The sequence below is a fragment of the Gopherus flavomarginatus genome, chromosome 16, assembly GCF_025201925.1.
Source record: "Gopherus flavomarginatus isolate rGopFla2 chromosome 16, rGopFla2.mat.asm, whole genome shotgun sequence".
Taxonomy (NCBI): Eukaryota; Metazoa; Chordata; order Testudines; family Testudinidae; genus Gopherus; species Gopherus flavomarginatus.
The window spans coordinates 24,680,217-24,697,266 of record NC_066632.1 but is presented as its reverse complement, the minus strand read 5'-3'; the positions used below and the strand labels follow the sequence as shown (position 1 = coordinate 24,697,266).

The following is a 17,050-nucleotide window of genomic DNA, read 5'->3' as shown; positions in this document are numbered from 1 at the left end:
CCTAGTAAACAGGAAAGAATAGAGGTTGGTAAAGTACAGGTAGGAACTGAAGAGAAACAATCAAACAAGAGTACCATTCAATTACATCACATCAAGGCAGATAACTACATATTGACAACTTTCCTAAATGCTTGTATACAAATGCAAAAAGTCAAAATGCTAAGATGGGTGAACCCGAGTGCCTCGTATTAAATGAGGATATTGATAAAACAGGCTTCACAAAAACTTGGTGGAACAATGATAATCAATGGGAGATGATAACACCAGGGTACAATATATATAGGAATGACAGAGCAGATTGCCCGGGTGGGGGAGTGACACTACCTGTGAAAGAAAGCAGAGGATGGAGATGGATGGCAGGAGAGAGATCACTTATGTTCTTATGGTCATAGAGTAAAATATAGTAAAAATCTTAAATGGATCAAACTGTGCCACAGAACTTCTATGGACAGAAATCCCCTGCTTGAATAATTCGAGTGCGGCAATAGGAGTGTTCTGCTGACCACCTGACCAGGATGGTGACAGTGATTCTGAAATGCTCAGGGAGATTAGAGAGGCTACAAAAACAGGCATCCAGTAGTAATGGGAGATTTCAACTATCACCCAGTTGACTGGGAAAATGTCACCTCAGAACAGGATGCAGAAGAGAATTTCTAGACACTGCTTCTTGGAGCAGCCACCTCTGGAACGCACAAGGGGAGAGGCAGTTCTTGATTTAGTCCTAAGTGGCGCATAGGAGGTGAATGTAGCTGAACCGTTCAGTGATCACGACCATAATGAAATTAAATTTAACATCCCTGTACAGGGGGAAAATACCAGAAGAACCCACCACAGTAGCATTTCACTTCAAAAAGGGGAACGGCACAAAACTGAGGAAGCCAGTTAAAGAGAAATTTAAAGGAGCAATCACAAGAGGGAAATACCTACAAGCTGCATGGAACCTAAAAATTCTATCATGGCTCAACAGAGTAAAGAGGTGGCTGCAGACAAAAAGACATCCTTTGAATACTGGAAGTCAAACCCTACTGAGGAAAACAGAAAGGACCTTAAGCTCTGGCAACTCAAGTATAATTAGGGAGGCCAAAATTTTTTTTGAAGAGCAACTAGCAAAAGACACACAAACTAAGAGCAAAACTTTTTTTTTCCCCAAGTACATTAGAAGCAGGAAGCCGGCCAAACAACCAGTGGGACGATCAAGATGCTAAAGGAGCACTCAAGAAAGACGAGGCTGTTGCGGAGAAACTAAGTGAATTCATTTGCTGGGCCTTCATGGCTGAGGATGTGAGGGAGATTCCCACACCTGAGCCATTCCTTTTCGGTGGCAAATCTGAGGAACGGTCCCAGATTGAGGTGTCAGTAGAGGAGGGTTTGATAAATTAAACAGGAATAAGTCACCCGGACCAGATGGGATTCACCCGAGAGTTCTGCAAGAACTCAAATGTGAAACTGCAGAACTCCTGTGCTATGTGGTCTATTGCTTCAAGCAACCTTTGGCAGATAGCGAATGTGATGCCGATTTTTACAAAAAAGTAAAAGGCGATGGTGGCAATTACAGGCAGGTTAGACTCTCTTCAGTACCAAGCAAACCAGTTGAAACTACAGTAAAGAACAGAATTATCCGACCCACAGATGAACGTGATGTGGTGAGGAAAAGCCAATACGGCTTTTGTAAAGGGAACTCGTGCCTCACCAACCTATTAGAATTCTTTGAGAGCGTCAATGAACATGTGGAAAAGGGTGAGCCACTGGATACAGAGTACTTGGACTATCTGAAAGCCTGTGACAAGGTCCCTCCCCAAAGGCTCTTAAGCAAAGTAAGGAAACATGGGACAGAGGGGAGGTCCTCCCATGGATCAGTAACTGGTTAAAAGACAGGAAACAAAGGGTACGAATAAACGGTCAGTTTTTACAAAGGAGAGAGGTAAGTAGCAGGATCCTCCAAGGATCTGTACTGGGACCAGCGCTGTTCAACATATTCATAAACGATCTGGAAAAAGGGGCAAACAGTGAGGCGGCAAAATTTGCAGATGATACAAAATTACTCAAACCTGTTAAATCCAAAGCAGCCTGTGAAGCGCTACAAAGGGATCTCACAAAACTGGGTGACTGGGCACCACAATGGCAGATGAAATTCAGTGTCGGTAAGTGCAAAGTAATGCACATTGGAGAATATTACCTCAATACACATACAAAAGACGGGGCCTAAATGAGTTCTCTCTCAAGACAGAGATCTTGGAGTAATTGTGGGTATTTCTTTAAAAACATCTCCTCAGTGTGCAACTGCAATCAAAAAAATCTAACAGAATGTTAGGAACCATTAGGAAGGGGGTAGGGAATAAGACAGAAAATATCACAATGCCACTATACAAATCCCACACCTTGAATACTGCGCGCAGTTTTGGTCGACCCCTCTCAAAAAAGACACATTAGAGCTGGGAAAAGTACATAGAAGAGCAGCAAAAATGATTAGAGGCATGGAACAGCTTCCATATGAAGAGAGATTAAAAAGACAGGAACTGTTCATATTAGAAGAGATACAGCTGAAGGGCGATACGATAGAGGTCTATCAAATCATGAATGCGGTGGAGAAATGTAGAAGGTAGCATTATTTATCCCTCAGATAACATAGGAACCAGGGGTCAGCCAAAGAAATGAATAGGCAGCAGGTTTTAAATAAGCACAAGGAAGTCCATCACACAACGCACAGTTAACCTGTGGAACTCACTGCTGAGGGACACTGTGAAGGCCAAAAGTATAACTGGTTTCACAAAAGAATTAGATCAGTTCATGGGGGATAGGACCATCAATGGCTAATAGCCAAGATGGTCAGAGGCGCAACCCCATGTTCTCGGTGTCCCTAAACCTCTGGCTGCCAGAAGCTGGGACTGGATGTTGAGGGATGGATCACTCAATAAATTGCCTTGTTTTGTTCATTCCCTCTTAAGCATCTGGCAAAGGCCATGGCCAGAGACAGGATATTGGGCGAGATGGACCACTGGTCGGATCCAGTATGGCCATTCTTATGTTCTGATCTCGCAAAGTGTTTGGGAGATCCTGCTAGATGGGAGAAGGTGCTATGTCAGTGCAAGATTATTATTTCGATGGGATTAAGACGTGTACTATCCATCCTGTCGCATGCCTGAAAATGGCCACTGCCGTGCTAACCCGCCTGTGGGAGAGGAGAGGACATTGCAGCGAGGCAGCATTCGAGAGTGAGATGGCCGACAATGACAGGTCGAGCCATTTCCATGCCTCAGAACCAGAGCCCGAGCCTGGCTTTTAGCAGATGGAAACTCAGCCAAACTCACAATAAAACGACACCTCTGCCGTTCTCGCTCATGTGTGAGGGGAGAAGGTCGGCCAGCATCTCCCGTTTTTCTTCCCACAGCCCCAGATGGAAGGCTAGGGCTGGCAGGCGGTCCCCATTGAGAAGTCTGCAGCTCCTGCAGTGGCCAGAGTGGGGGGTGTCCCTGTGTTTCCTCCCTTAAGGAAGGAGTGTGCTGCTCCCCAACCCGTGCATGGTCTGGGTCGTCAGGCAAACACTGATCCATTGCACTGCCTTTCTTGTTCACTTCAGAAGGTGCAACTTACATCCCGAAAGCCAGGTCAGGATCTGGTCCTAGGGAAATGAGGCTGGTGCACATTTTAAGCCTAACTGCAGTATGGCTAGCTTTGCCCCCACAATGTTTTAGGGTGGGGCAGGGAAGCGACTTATCTCCAGGCTGAATTTGTACCTTATAAACCTCCATGAATAATGCAGGGATAACATCTACCTTCTGATGCCTAAAATGGTCTCAAGTGTGAACACAGTATTTAGCTTGACAAAGTGCCATTTAAATATAGGCCTCTGAACAATAAAGCTCTTCTACCAAAGCACAGCAGCTTGTACTGGCTCAGTCACAGATTTCAAAGCACCTGGATTCTTCCAGAGCCGTGAAACACCTTCCTTTATTAAGTACTGAGCAACAACAAGAAATAAACATCCAGAAACTTAACATCAAACCTGACTTTAAACCAGAGCCTCAATGAAAAGCAGAGCCAGACGCAAACTCCCTCTTAGCAGACCCTGTTGGTTCCCTCACAGCAGGATGGACGGAGGTCAGGAAATAGGCTCAAAGAGGGAATAAAACAACCTGGCACATACAAGGCAATTTACTCATCCCCTCATATCTGTGTTCCCTTTCCTGCTACTGCCACAGTCGAGCTCACACCGCTCTGCTCACCCCATCCCGAGGACATCACAGCCTGTCTCAGTGGAAATGGCTGTCGTCACTGAATCCGGCTGTGAGATCAAAGGGAGGGGATGAGCTGACAGGGAAATCCCATTTCCAAACTTGTATCTTTGATTTATAGCACGAGTGGTAGGAAGATTCGCATGCAAAAGAGGTAGCTGGGATACAGGATCAGCTGTGATGCATTCCGAGCGCCCAGCTCTCCAGGCTCCAAATTGCCTGAGATACCTACAGACCAGCCTCTCAAACGTCCCTTGTATTAGTCCCCAAGATACCTGCGCTCCACACAAATACGGTGCTCCCTTCACTTTTAGTGCTCAAAACTGTTAGACTCATTAAACTGTGGCACGGACGAGATTTTCACAAGCACATCCGACCAGTCAAGCATCTCACTCCCAATAAAAGCCAGTACGATTTGGGTGCTTTGTTTGATAACCTCTCCCACTGGGCCCCCCAAGTGCATTTTGTCTTAAGCACCACAAACCATGAGCTACTTAACATGGTGGGGTGAGGGTGGACTCACAGCTATGCATAAGCCTGACCAGTAACATCCCTGCTGAAAATCCATTCCGAAAAGATACCTGTTAGCCAGCGACATGACATAGATTTCACTTGCTGTCAAAGCGGAGCGCATAGACACTTGAGAGAAGACAGTTCTGCTTCCCAGGTCATAACACAACAAACTGCAGCAGCTCCTTATACTGCACCCACCACGGGACTGATCGGCACTAGGGCTACGGGACACTTTCGATTCATTTTAAACTCCTAATGTCTCAGGTGCTTTGAATTTTTTCTCCCCTCTGAGATGCCAGATCTGTCTGGGATTTAATAAATTCTTTGCCATCTATAGCACTTTTCATGCAAGGAGCTCAAAGCACTTTGCAGTTATTATTTGTAATACCACAGCACCACGTGAGATCCCCAGTCACGGACCAAGACCCCACGGCACTAGGCCCTGTACAAACCAATGGATGGGTAACACTTCCCCTCCTTTTAGACGGGGAGAGGACGGCATGGGGGACAGACACAGTCCCCAGTACTAGTCAGCAGCCACTGAAGCTTAAGGCTAGTTGCTTAGAAAACATGATTGTTATGGTGGCCGTGACTATGAGAGATCGAGGACTCCACTGCGCTAGACCCTGCACAAACAGAGCGACACTCGCCGTCCCTGCCCCAAAAGACCTTACGAGCTACACAGACCAGACAGACAAAGTGAAGGGAACCGCATTCAGCAAGCAGAGGCAACAAGAGAGTAGCCAAAAGAAGATGGGTTTAAATGACGACAGAAAGAGGTATTTAAATCATATTCTATTAGTGGGGTTATAAGGTCTTCTCCTAAAGCACACAGCGATTTGGGAGTGAGAGCTCCTCCCCCACCCCTCGCTTGATCTAAAGTCTTGGTTTTAGGGGGAGACAGTTTAAAAAAAAAAAAAAGGATAATTAAGATGGACATCAATGAGGAAGGACCAAGGTTTCCTCTAAGTGTGGAAGCTGTAAATATCCGTAGCCAGCTCCTCCCTGGGTCGTGGCTCAGGACAGATCTCTTTAAAGGGAGTACCTCTGCTCTCCATATCACACCAATTCTCCTTCCCCATCACTGGCTATCACTGTGCTTGCTCACAGACAGGGGAACTGCCATCCCTGACGTCAGAGCAGGGATTAATGAGGGTTGTCCACCACAGGGGTTTCCTGAAAAGCTAGAAAGAAATTATCCACCTACTTTCTACAGTGTCAAGATTCACTAAACCAGCTCGGCTCTGCATTGGGATTTCTTTAACCCTTCCAAGGCTGGAATGTCAATCCCTGGCACAGTTCCCTCCGCCAAGCATCCTATCTCTGTCAGACAGCCCCAAGCAGAATTCCCCGCATCCGAACCAACAACAGAAACAGACCATGCCAGCTAGAAAGATGCTTGCAAACGCCAGGTTGGCAGCTCGTTTCGGGAAAGGGAGAAGGGTGTCTAAGAGTTAATACAGATTTTAACCCCTTCCTCCTTGAGAACCGAGCAGGCTTTCATGTGCCATGTCTGCGCCAACTGGAACTCTAACCTCAGCAAGGTAAAGACAAGTGGCAAAAAGAACCAGCCGAGCTTCTACGTACCAATACTTCTACAGCACTTACTCTGAGCAAAAGTTCACTGACTTCTTACCAGCTAGTGAATGGGAAGATGCAAACGACAGAACAACACAGACTGAAGGCCAAACTTCATAGCGGCAACACTGCAGCAGATGCCTGGATAGCTTTCAATTAGGGGATTATACTGGAACAACAGGCTCGGGGTTGAGTTAACCACCGTTGTTAAAACCTTCATGCTGTTTAAGCACCATACGAAGTGTGCCAGCCACTGGGGAACTTCTGTGGAAAAAAGGGTCTAGGCTCCAGCACCTGCTCATCCCCAAACCTCTCCCCTTCATAACACTGTAGCACAGGGGTCGGCACCTTTCAGAAGTGCTGGGCCGAGTGTCCATTCATTCACTCTGAGTTAAGGGTCCGCGTGCCAGTCATACATTTTAACGTTTTTAGAAGGTCTCTTTCTATGAGTCTATAATATATAACTAAACTATTGTCATATGTAAAGTAAATAAGGTTTTTAAAATGTTTAAGAAGCTTCATTTAAAATTAAATTAAAATGCAGAGCCCCCCGGACCAGTGGCCAGGACCCAGGCAGTGTGAGTGCCACTGAAAATCAGCTCGTGTGCCGCCTTTGGCACGCGTGCCATAGGTTGCCTATCCCTGCTGTAGCAGAAAATAGCTCTTAGCCACTGGACATTTTAAGTAGCCACCAGGTACCACAGCAACTATGAATGATCAAGCCACGGATGTTTTCAAAGAAAGACGCAGAAATGGAACAGATCAAGCAATAAAATCCAGTGCTTAGAGGGGGGAAAAAACAGCTGCAACTTTGCAATGCCAGCTCCGGAAGCTGGGTTTGAAAATGGAAGGGGAATTGGGGAGGGGGAACATAATCCCAGTCCCTCACCTCCTTGTTGAAAACCTAAGTGATTGCTGAAGTGTCACCATTCAAAGCAGCAGATGCTGCTGCTATTTTCAGACCCTCCAGCTCCAGGTGATGCTCCCAATTCTACATTCTGGGGCTTTTTCAAATTAAATAAACAAACAATCCAACAAACTAGCCTCGGGTTTTTTTTTTGTTGTTTTTTTTTTTTTTTTGGGGGGGGGGGGGGGGGGAAGAGGTCCATTCAGCTACCAGCCCTCCCAGCTAGTGCATCATATTCAGCAGAACCAGTTCTCAACACTGGTTCTAAAGTGGAGAGCGTGCCATCGAATGGGATTTTCTCCTATATTTTAAGGCAACTCTTTGGAAGAGGTTTGGGGGTGCAGAAAAACACCTCATGACTCTGTTACTATCCAGCCCAACACAACAAGACATTTATGATGAGAAAAATCTTAGCCAGAAGCAGTGGGGAGGGGAAGAAATAGCCCTGTAGAAAATCTAACTGCATAATTTAGCCTGAATATATCAAATGGCACGCAGCCAGCCAGCTAGTCAATTGCTCACATCCCAATAGTCAACATGCAGCTTCAATCCAAACAACCCCCTCTGCCCTCTGAAATTGAATTTGGCAAGGGGCGGGTGGGGGGTGCTTCTCTTTTTAACTTGAGAAGAAATTGCCAGGAGCAAGGTGCACGAATGCGCAGCCAAAAAGCAACAAGACTTGATAGCCCGGCGTGGGGAACTCCTTAATGACATGGAGGAGCGCAGTATGTATATGGGGGATTCCCCTGTTTCCTGTAGCTGCATCCACAGCATCACAAAAGGAGGAAGGAGAAAGCCTCAGCTCTGGCTCACAACCCCCGGAATAGGGACATCAAAGGGGGAGAGACTAGAGAGACTCCTGCACTAACCTAAGCATTTAAACCCATTCAACCAACAGAAATCCTGACACTCCTTCACCACACTGGAGTGGTACAGAAACCAGCATCATTTAAAACGCTCTCAATATTATATTCTGTATCTACAGAACTGAATCTCTAGCTCAAATTCACCAGAGACTTTATTCTAAAAATAAACTCACCCCAGTGGTTCTGCACTCACCACAAGTCATCTATTCCCCGTTTTCAACGGAGACTTCATCGCCAGGACCGGTTCTAGAGGAATTTTGCCAGGAGACTTCTGCTTCTTGGAAGCCTCCTGCCCTCCCGCCCCCCCAACCCTTACCCCTGAATGAAATGCTAGCTATCTTTGCTGCCGCTACAGCAAGCTAATTGCTCTGACAAGCTGCTCTGAAGCAAAGCAGAGCCCAGCTGTTTGGATGTCATAGAGCTCTGCCAATAGCCACACACCCCCTCTCCTTCTCATTCAAATCCTTCAATGGAGCTGCCTCCGCAAGGCTCAGAGAAGGCTTTAAAGATACAGCATCCCTTCTACTGCCAGGCACTATAACTACTGTAGAAAAGATCACCCAAGAGTGCCCTGGAAAAGCAGAGGTAGGTTAGGGACAGGTTTAGCTGACTATCACTTTGTTCTACCACCATCATCTCCAAGCCAGCGGGAGGTCTGCATTTCTAACAGCTCCATTTTAATCTTTTTTATAGCATTTATTATTGGTTCAATGCTGACAACCCTCGCATTCCCTAGAAGGCGCAACCTATAGACCGCTGTGAGGAGATTTTAAGCTGCTCTCTTACTTAACTTGCACCCGTGAAGAGACTCTTCGAAGTCACGCCGAACTGTGCAGAGCGCTGCACAAACACATAGCCTGGGTCCACACTAGAAAATTAGGTCAACTGAACTATATTGCTCAGGGTGTGAAAAATCCACCCCCGCGTGATGCAGACAGCGCTAGGCTGCAGAAGAATTCTTCCTTCGACTTAGCTGGTGCCTCTTGGGGAGGTGGATTGCCTACGCCGATGGGAGAACCCCTCCAGTCGGCGCACGGAGTGTCTACACTGAAGCACTGCAGCGTTTCAGGTGTAGACAGTCCCATCCCTAGAGAGAGTCCAACCTACAAGAGCTTACAGCCGAAACAGACAAGACACCACCTAGGTCTTACCAAGTACTTTTCATCCATAGATCTCAGCACACTTTACACGAAGCAGGTCAGTAATCACCACCCCCATTTTACAGATGGGGAAACTGAGACTCAGAAGGAAGAGACTTGCCCAGGGTCGCCTAGCAGACAAGGGGCAGAGCTCGGAACAAAGCCTAGGTCTTGTGCCCCAGTCCAGCACAGAGATTACGGGTAAAACTTTTCAAAATATCTAAGCGACTTAGGAGCCTAAGTCCTATTTTCAAAAGTAACTTGAACACTTAGGAAACTAAATCCCATTGACTTTCAATAAGAAATAGGGTCCTAAGTGCACTGTCACTTTTGAAAATGTTACCCTAAATGACTCGCTACAGGTCACACAGGGCGTCTGTGCCAGTCAGCCTGGAACCAAGGCCCTTAGGACATGTGTTTGGTTTGGTTCCTGATGCTCCTTGACAGATATTCCATACTGGATCACTTGATGATTCCCTGTGGAGAAATTGGAGAGGGTCCAGAGAAGAGCAACAAGAATGATTAAAGGTCTTGAGAACATGACCTATGAAGGAAGGCTGAAGGAATTGGGTTTGTTTAGTTTGGAAAAGAGAAGACTGAGAGGGGACATGATAGCAGTTTTCAGGTATCTAAAAGGGTGTCATCAGGAGGAGGGAGAAAACTTGTTCACCTTAGCCTCCAATGATAGAACAAGAAGCAATGGGCTTAAACTGCAGCAAGGGAGATTTAGGTTGGACATTAGGAAAAAGTTCCTAACTGTCAGGGTAGTTAAACACTGGAATAGATTGCCTAGGGAAGTTGTGGAATCTCCATCTCTGGAGATATTTAAGAGTAGGTTAGATAAATGTCTATCAGGGATGGTCTAGACAGTATTTGGTCCTGCCATGAGGGCAGGGGACTGGACTCGATGACCTCTCGAGGTCCCTTCCAGTCCTAGAGTCTATGAGTCTATGAGTTCTGTTAATTCCCTCTGGGGCACCTGGTATTGGCCACTGTCAGAAGACAGGACACTGGGCTAGATGGGCCTTTGGTCTGACCCAGTGTGGCCATTCTTACGTGCTTATATTCTAACATACTTGGAGTAGGATGATGAATTACTGTCTTGTGCTACAAAGAAATCTTTTTAATTATTTTAGAATCATTAAAAAATAGTATTGTGTCATGGCTGGCAGACTGTCCTTCTGACCTGCCTTTACAAAGGTTACAAAGTTAATATAATCCTTCGTACTCTTCTGCCCTTCCCAAATACAGTGCACCAGTAACCCTAGCTCAAGTGGGGTGCGCTCCTGATGTTTGTTTTACTTTAAGAACAACAGAACAAACGTAAGGTCTGATTCGGGAAGGCAGCCCTGTTCAGAAAAGCACTCAAGTAGGTGTTTACATTTAAGCCCATGCTTAAAGCCCCATGCAACTTAAGATGTTTAAAATGCTTTCCTGAATCAGCACCTTATAGTACGTCTACACTGCAGTTAAAGACCCATGACAGTGTGTCTCAGAGCCCAGGTCAACTGACTCGGGCTCACAGGGCTTGGACTGTGGGCCTCAAACCAGCAGTGTTGACATTCAGTTGGGAGTCCGGTCTCTGAAACTCAGCAATGGGGAATGGGGTCTAGGGTGACCAGAGAGCAAGTGTGAAAAATCGAGACAGGTGGTGGTGGGGGATAATAAGGGCCTATATAAGGAAAACACCCCAAAATCGGGACTGTCCCTATAAAATCGGGACATCTGGTCACCAGGGGCGGCTCTAGACATTTCGCTGCCCCAAGCACAGCAGCATGCCACGGTGGGCACTCTGCCGGTCGCCGGTCCCGTGGCTCCAGTGGACCTCCCGCAGGCGTGCCTGAGGAGGGTCCGCTGGTCCCTTGGCTCCACCGAAGCCGCGGGACCAGCGGACCCTCCACAGGCAAGCCGCCGAAGGCTGCCTGCTTGCCACCCTCCCGACCGGCAGAGCACCCCCTGCAGCATGCCGCCCCAAGCACGCGCTTGGCGTGCTGGAGCCTGGAGCCGCGTCTGCTGGTCACCCTAATGGGGTCCCAAAGTCCAGGTTCCAGCCTGAGCCCAAACGTCTACACAGCTATTTGTTAGCCCCACAGCCAAAGTCAACTGACCCGGGCTCTGAGACTCGGGGCCACAGGTTTTTTTCTGCAGTGTAGACGTACCTCAGAGCCCACGTGAACAACACAGAAATATTCTTGACCAGCCACTCTTCCCTCTAAAACCTTTCGAGATGCTGGTAATTACAAATAGTCTCCTCACACTCTGCCTGAGGAAACATTTACATCAGAAGCTGCAAAATAGAAAGAGACATATCTATGGGGTAAGAGTCCCTTAAATCCACCCCGCGCACCCCCAAGCATTTCAAGACTTTCGCCCCATGCCTGACACGCAACATTTAAGACTAAATGACTTGTTCACATTCACACAAGGAGTCTGAAGCGAAGCAGGGAAATGAATCCAGTCCCAGCTCTTCTGAAACAGGGCCCTTTGTGTAGGTTTGCAAGGATTCGCTTTTTATCCATGAATGTCAATGTCCTTGTACACACACAGACCAACAAAAAAATTATTTCCACCCAGGATCACCAAATGTACAGGTAGGCAAAGTACGAAAAATGCTGCTTGAGAGCTTCTTAGCATTTGTTTTAAGGATATTTATTTTGTCCGTTCTGATACGTGCTGTCGACAGCTTGTGTTTTAAATGGTTATAAATCTCCACATCTCTTATCATTAAATAATTACTGTCTGACACCCCACAGAACTTCCCACAACTGTGAAAATGTCAAATTGACAGAAAGGGAAAAAAATGCTTGAAAATCAATATCGATATTCTCAGTCCAAATGATCATTCTGCCAAGTGTACCCATGTGTCTGGAGTGTGCACTGACTGCCTAATGTGGGCCCGGATCCTGCAAACGCCCCAGGGAATAACTCCATCCACACACTGTCCCATTGAACTGAATGGACTGGAATTCCTCCTTGCAGAATCAGGGCCTGAGGCTGCAAGACTGACACGGCAGGGGCTGGATATTTCTTTCTGTACTAGAGACGGTCTCAGCAAAGCTGCGAGGAGTCAGATGCTAAGGGAGGCAGTGACTGGCTGGCTCTGCAGCAGGGCTCTGCGCAGCTCAGCACTAAGCTAGTCTGGCAGCGTGTGCTCAGAGTGACTCCCTGTGGCAACCGAACCCAGCTGAGCCGCAGGGCTCTTGGTGATTAGCCCCAGAACTCACCATCCTTTTAACTCCCTGGATTTGAGGTTAACCCTGGAGATCTCCGCTCTGGTCACCTTACTCCCAGGCAGCATCTTTTGCTCTTCAGGCCAGCAGGACTTCATAGGGCTGCACAGGGTCCAGATTCTTACGCTGCTCCATGCATGGAGTAGCTACAGAATTGGACAAAGGATTAAGCACTTGGAAAACTACCAGCAAGCCTTGCATGTGCCAGGGATCTTAGCCCAGCTAACCGGGCCACCATGCACTCTGCAGGCCTAAGGTTCCTCTGCCATTCCAATGAGTCTCTCCAACCCATCCCCTCTCTGACTCAGGGTAGCTTAGAGCAGCCCCTGGCATACCGCAGCTTGGGAGCTGTGCAGCATCAAAATGAGCAGTGGGGTAAAGGAAATCTCTAGCATGCCTCCAGGCCCTGTAGTGCTGCCTGGCCTTCCTACCCTCAAGGAACCTCATGCTTCAGAGGGTGTGATGGCGCATGGCCAAGCAGGCCTGGCACATCTCCTGCAGGGGCCCTTTGGTTTAAACACCACGGCTGGTTATTAAGCCAGACTTAAAGCAGAGAGGAAAGTGCTGCCGAGCCTGACTAACGCAGCTTCCTCACTCAGAGCCCAGCCACCTGCAGGAGGCTCAGCAGGGGGAGAGTTCACAGCCTGCGTGTGCTTCTCCCCCGGGACCTTTCAGAGCGCTGCACTGGAGGAAGGGTGCAGATCAGTACAGGCTCACGAGGCCTTTTAAAGATGGCAGCCTAAATACACGCCTCCTTTCCGAGCCAGCAGCATTTCCCGTTCATGAAACAAATGTGTGTGAGGTTTTGCTCAGCTGCACCTGTCCCCCAGCTGGGAGGCGGCACATCCTGGGTGGGAGGAAGAGACAGTGTGTCAGCCCCCCACAGACAGCCTGGACTGCAGCAGGGGGGCGGGTAAGCCCCAGACGTAACTTGCCCAGCTCCTGCTTTTCACAGCTGAGAGCCGTTTGCTCAGACCCCGGGTGCGCGCAACGAAATCTAGGTCAGAGACAGGGAAGCGCAGGAGAGAAGCTGAAGCAAAGGGCCTTGTTTGTGCTCTAGACTTGCAAGGGGGCTGCTGACAGGTTGCATGGGAATACCGGGGAACAGGCTGGCAGCACAGGTGCAAGGAGCACCCCCAGGCATGAACCTTCCCTCCCAAGCAAATGCAGAGGAAGCTGCTTGTTGCCGAAGGGGTCACCTGGTTGTTGGGCATATCCCAAGAGCTGCAATACAAGGGGCTCCCTGAGGTACAGTTTCTAGCCTCATCTGCACTAGAGAGCACGAAGTTCATGGCACGGAACTGGCGGAACGGCACTGAGGCAAACCCTGGTTGTGCAGCCGCGTCCACCCAGCGTGAAGCTGTCGCAGCACAGTGGGTCTGTACGTACATGGCTAGCTCGGCCCACTGAAACCCAGCAGGAGTTGGGGTGAGGGGCAGGGCTCATCTATTGATTTCAATGTATTTAAAGGGTACCCATGTGTCACAGTTACTAATCAACCCAGGAAAGGGCTGGGAACGACCATCAATTTGGGCTCTGAGTTCCAGAGTTGAGGACCCTTTGCTGACAGCACTCCAGCTGCCAGGTCCCTCCCATTTCACATGAGCATCTCAGCCGACCTCAGCTACTGCAGCATCATAAGAGGAGAGGCAGATTCATATGCAGGCAGCACCGTACCTGTGTAAGGACGCTTGGGTTGAAACCAGCTCCTTTAGTTGTCTTCAGCACCGAAAGCCAGCGTAAATCTCAGTGTGCAAGGAGAAGGTGCTCCTGGCACAGACACTGCTCAGTCAGGGGGTGAGCAGAGTCTGCCCGGCAGCCATTTCCAAGCACATTGTACAGGGATTCAGCCTGGGACTCCCGATGGGGCCGAAGGGAGCGAGGGGAATAGGAACAGGCAGCCAAACTCACCAGGTCTCCTTCGTAACCTCAGGCCGAGGGACACAGAGACATGGATCAGTGTAGCAAAGAGTGAGGTGGCCGGGGAGGGAATAGCCACTTGTGCCAGAGGGCTAGCAAAGGGAGGGGTCATCAGATCCACACGTACATGGATGGAGTGACCCCCCGCCCCCATGGATGGGGCTGGGGAATTGCATTAGCTGTGCAGCGACTGCTGAGCGAGCTGCGGCCTGGCTGCCATGGGCACTGCAAGCCACGTTCCGATCACAGCAAACGTATGACCAGTGGGAAGGAAAGAGGCAGAGGGGGCCACGGGACTCCAGGCAGCAGGTAGCTACGTTGGGATTTGCCCCAATTCCAGCCATGGGGGTAGGTGCCCCTGTGGCAAATGGGCAAAGCCATTATTTGCACTGGGAGAGATTTACTGGACTTCACACCAGGGAAAGCAGCAGCAGCGCGAACTGCAGCGTATCGCTGTACAACGACCTACTACATGTGGTTATCCAGGTACAGAGACCCTGACGGGGCAAATCTCCAGGGAGAGGGGGGGCCAACCCCTGAGGCCTGGAATCTAGCACTACTCCAGCAGCCCCTTCCAGCCAGGCTGGGAATGGTGCAGAGGGAACTGCCTCCAGCTGTCCTGAGCCAGGAAAACCAGCGTGCCTGTGCCAATGCCACTTGCCGGCCTGCTCCATGCTTCCTTCAGAGCAGGCTATAGCGAGGACACACGAGAACAGGGACGAAGCCCCAAGCAGGAGCCACGTGGGGTGCATGGGAAATTTGAGGGTTCCAAGTATCAGGGCCATCTAGGACTCCAGCTCAACAGCCTTTGCCTGCACTACCATAAACCAGGAGTTTGATTTGCACACTTAGACACAAGGACCCCAGAGTCGAGGCAGGTGCCCTCAGCTCACCCCCACCACCAGGAAACACCGTGCCACTGTTGTGCTGCACGAGCCCAGAACAAGCTGCAAGCCTCCCTCGCCACCTCTGCAGCGCACAGCAGCTCAGGGCAACGCCAGGACATAGCTAGGGCCAGAACACCGTGTCTTAGCTGTCAAATGTAAGCCGGCTCGAGGGAGGCTGGGTTGGTCGCGGAGAGTGGGAGAGGAGGATTCTCAAATTAGGTCATAGCGAGAATTAGCACTTTGCTAGTTAGGATCCTACAGGAAAGTGTTTTGCCCTACATTTGCGTTCCAGTGAACAAAAAGTATCAGCTCACTGTGAATCACAGAAGTATCATATGGAAAGCACTGCAAGGCATCACATTTGTCTGCTGCTCAGAGACTGGATATTAATGGCAGGCTGCAAACACTGCACTCTGGAATTTAAAATTGTGTGCTGCTGGTTACCTTGCTTAACTATTCATGGGGCCAGCCTGCTTGTCCAGCTCACCTCGACACCTCTCTGCTCCCCACCAAGATTTCCAAGGCCTAACGACGACAGGAGTGCCGCTAACAATCACGCACACTGGTAGGGCTGGGCCTGCCCCATGCCAATGAGAACACAATGCTAAGCAGCTTTCCGGTTCGTAAACGTTTCTGGACGGACTCCGAGCACTCAGGGCAGGGATCCAATCTCGGCCTGACACCGAGGACTAGTGTAAATGAAGAAGCTGCCCTGACTACACCCACAAGCTACGGCACGCATTAGGGGATGGACCCTGCACCATTAGAGCCAATGGGGTCTTTTTCTTGGACTTGAACAGCTCACAGATTAATCCCCAGGAGCACATCTCAGACAGAGGGAATGCTGCACTCGATGCATGTTCTCCCTTCACTGCACTACACTCATCTTCTACCTTTTGCTCCAACTTCAGGCCATGTGGCACCTAACAGGGGATTAGACTCAGTGTGGAAATCCCAGCTTTCCCGAAGGCTCTGCCTGCCCTTGCTCAGTAGGCTGCACTCCATGAATTCATCTAGCTCTCTTTTGAACCCTGTTATGGTCTTGGCCTTCACAACATCCTCTGGCAAGGAGTTCCACAGGTTGACTGTGCGTTGTGTGAAGAAATACTTCCTTTTGTTTGTTTTAAACCTGCTGCCTATTAATTTCATTTGGTGATCCCTAGTTCTTGTGTTATGAGAAGTAGTAAATGACACTTCCCTATCTACTTTCTCAACATCAGTCATGATTTTATAGACCTGTCATATCTCCCCTTAGCCATCTCTTTTCCAAGCTGAAAAGTCCCAGTCGTATTAATCTCTCCTCATACAGAAGCCGTTCCAGACCCCTAGTCATTTTTGTTGCCCTTTTCTGAACCTTTTCCAATTCCAAGATATCTGTTTTGAGATGGGCGACCACATCTGCATGCAGCATTCAAGATGTGGGCGTTACCACGGATTTATATAGAGGCAACATGATATTTTCTGTCCTATTCATTTTGTTCGCTCATTTGACTGCTGCTGCACATTGAGTGGATGTTTTCAGAGAACTATATACAATGACTCCAAGATCTCTTTCTTAAGTGGTAACACCTAATAGGTAACAGCTAGGAAGGAGCAAGGCAGGGGCTGTATGCAGCACCAAGGTTACGAAATACTCCTGGCGGACAACCCTGCAGCTGGGACCCTACCTACGTGCAGCGGCTTCTCTTGCACGCAGTTCCAACCAGCAGCACCGCACATTCCACTGCCCCTGCTGGGGACGCAGGGAGGAAGGACAGCTGCTGCTGTCTCTCCTCCTC

At 48.9% G+C, this 17,050-nt stretch overlaps 1 protein-coding gene across 14 annotated transcripts in view; it reads right to left on the bottom strand.

The window, feature by feature from the left end:
• Positions 1–17,050, bottom strand: part of R3HDM2 (R3H domain containing 2) — a 114,313-nt gene that overhangs the window by 63,168 nt on the left and 34,095 nt on the right. For 2 of the 14 annotated variants that reach the window (XM_050925385.1, XM_050925386.1), the window contains exon 1: positions 12,460–12,566. The exons of 5 other annotated variants lie outside the window; for them this stretch is intronic. In XM_050925385.1, coding sequence (XP_050781342.1) covers positions 12,460–12,563 — 104 coding nt within the window. In that variant the 5' untranslated portion in view covers positions 12,564–12,566. Of the gene's footprint in view, positions 1–12,459; positions 12,567–17,050 lie in introns of those variants that run through there. 7 more of the 14 variants (XM_050925392.1, XM_050925388.1, XM_050925390.1 and 4 more) reach the window with 5 other exon arrangements.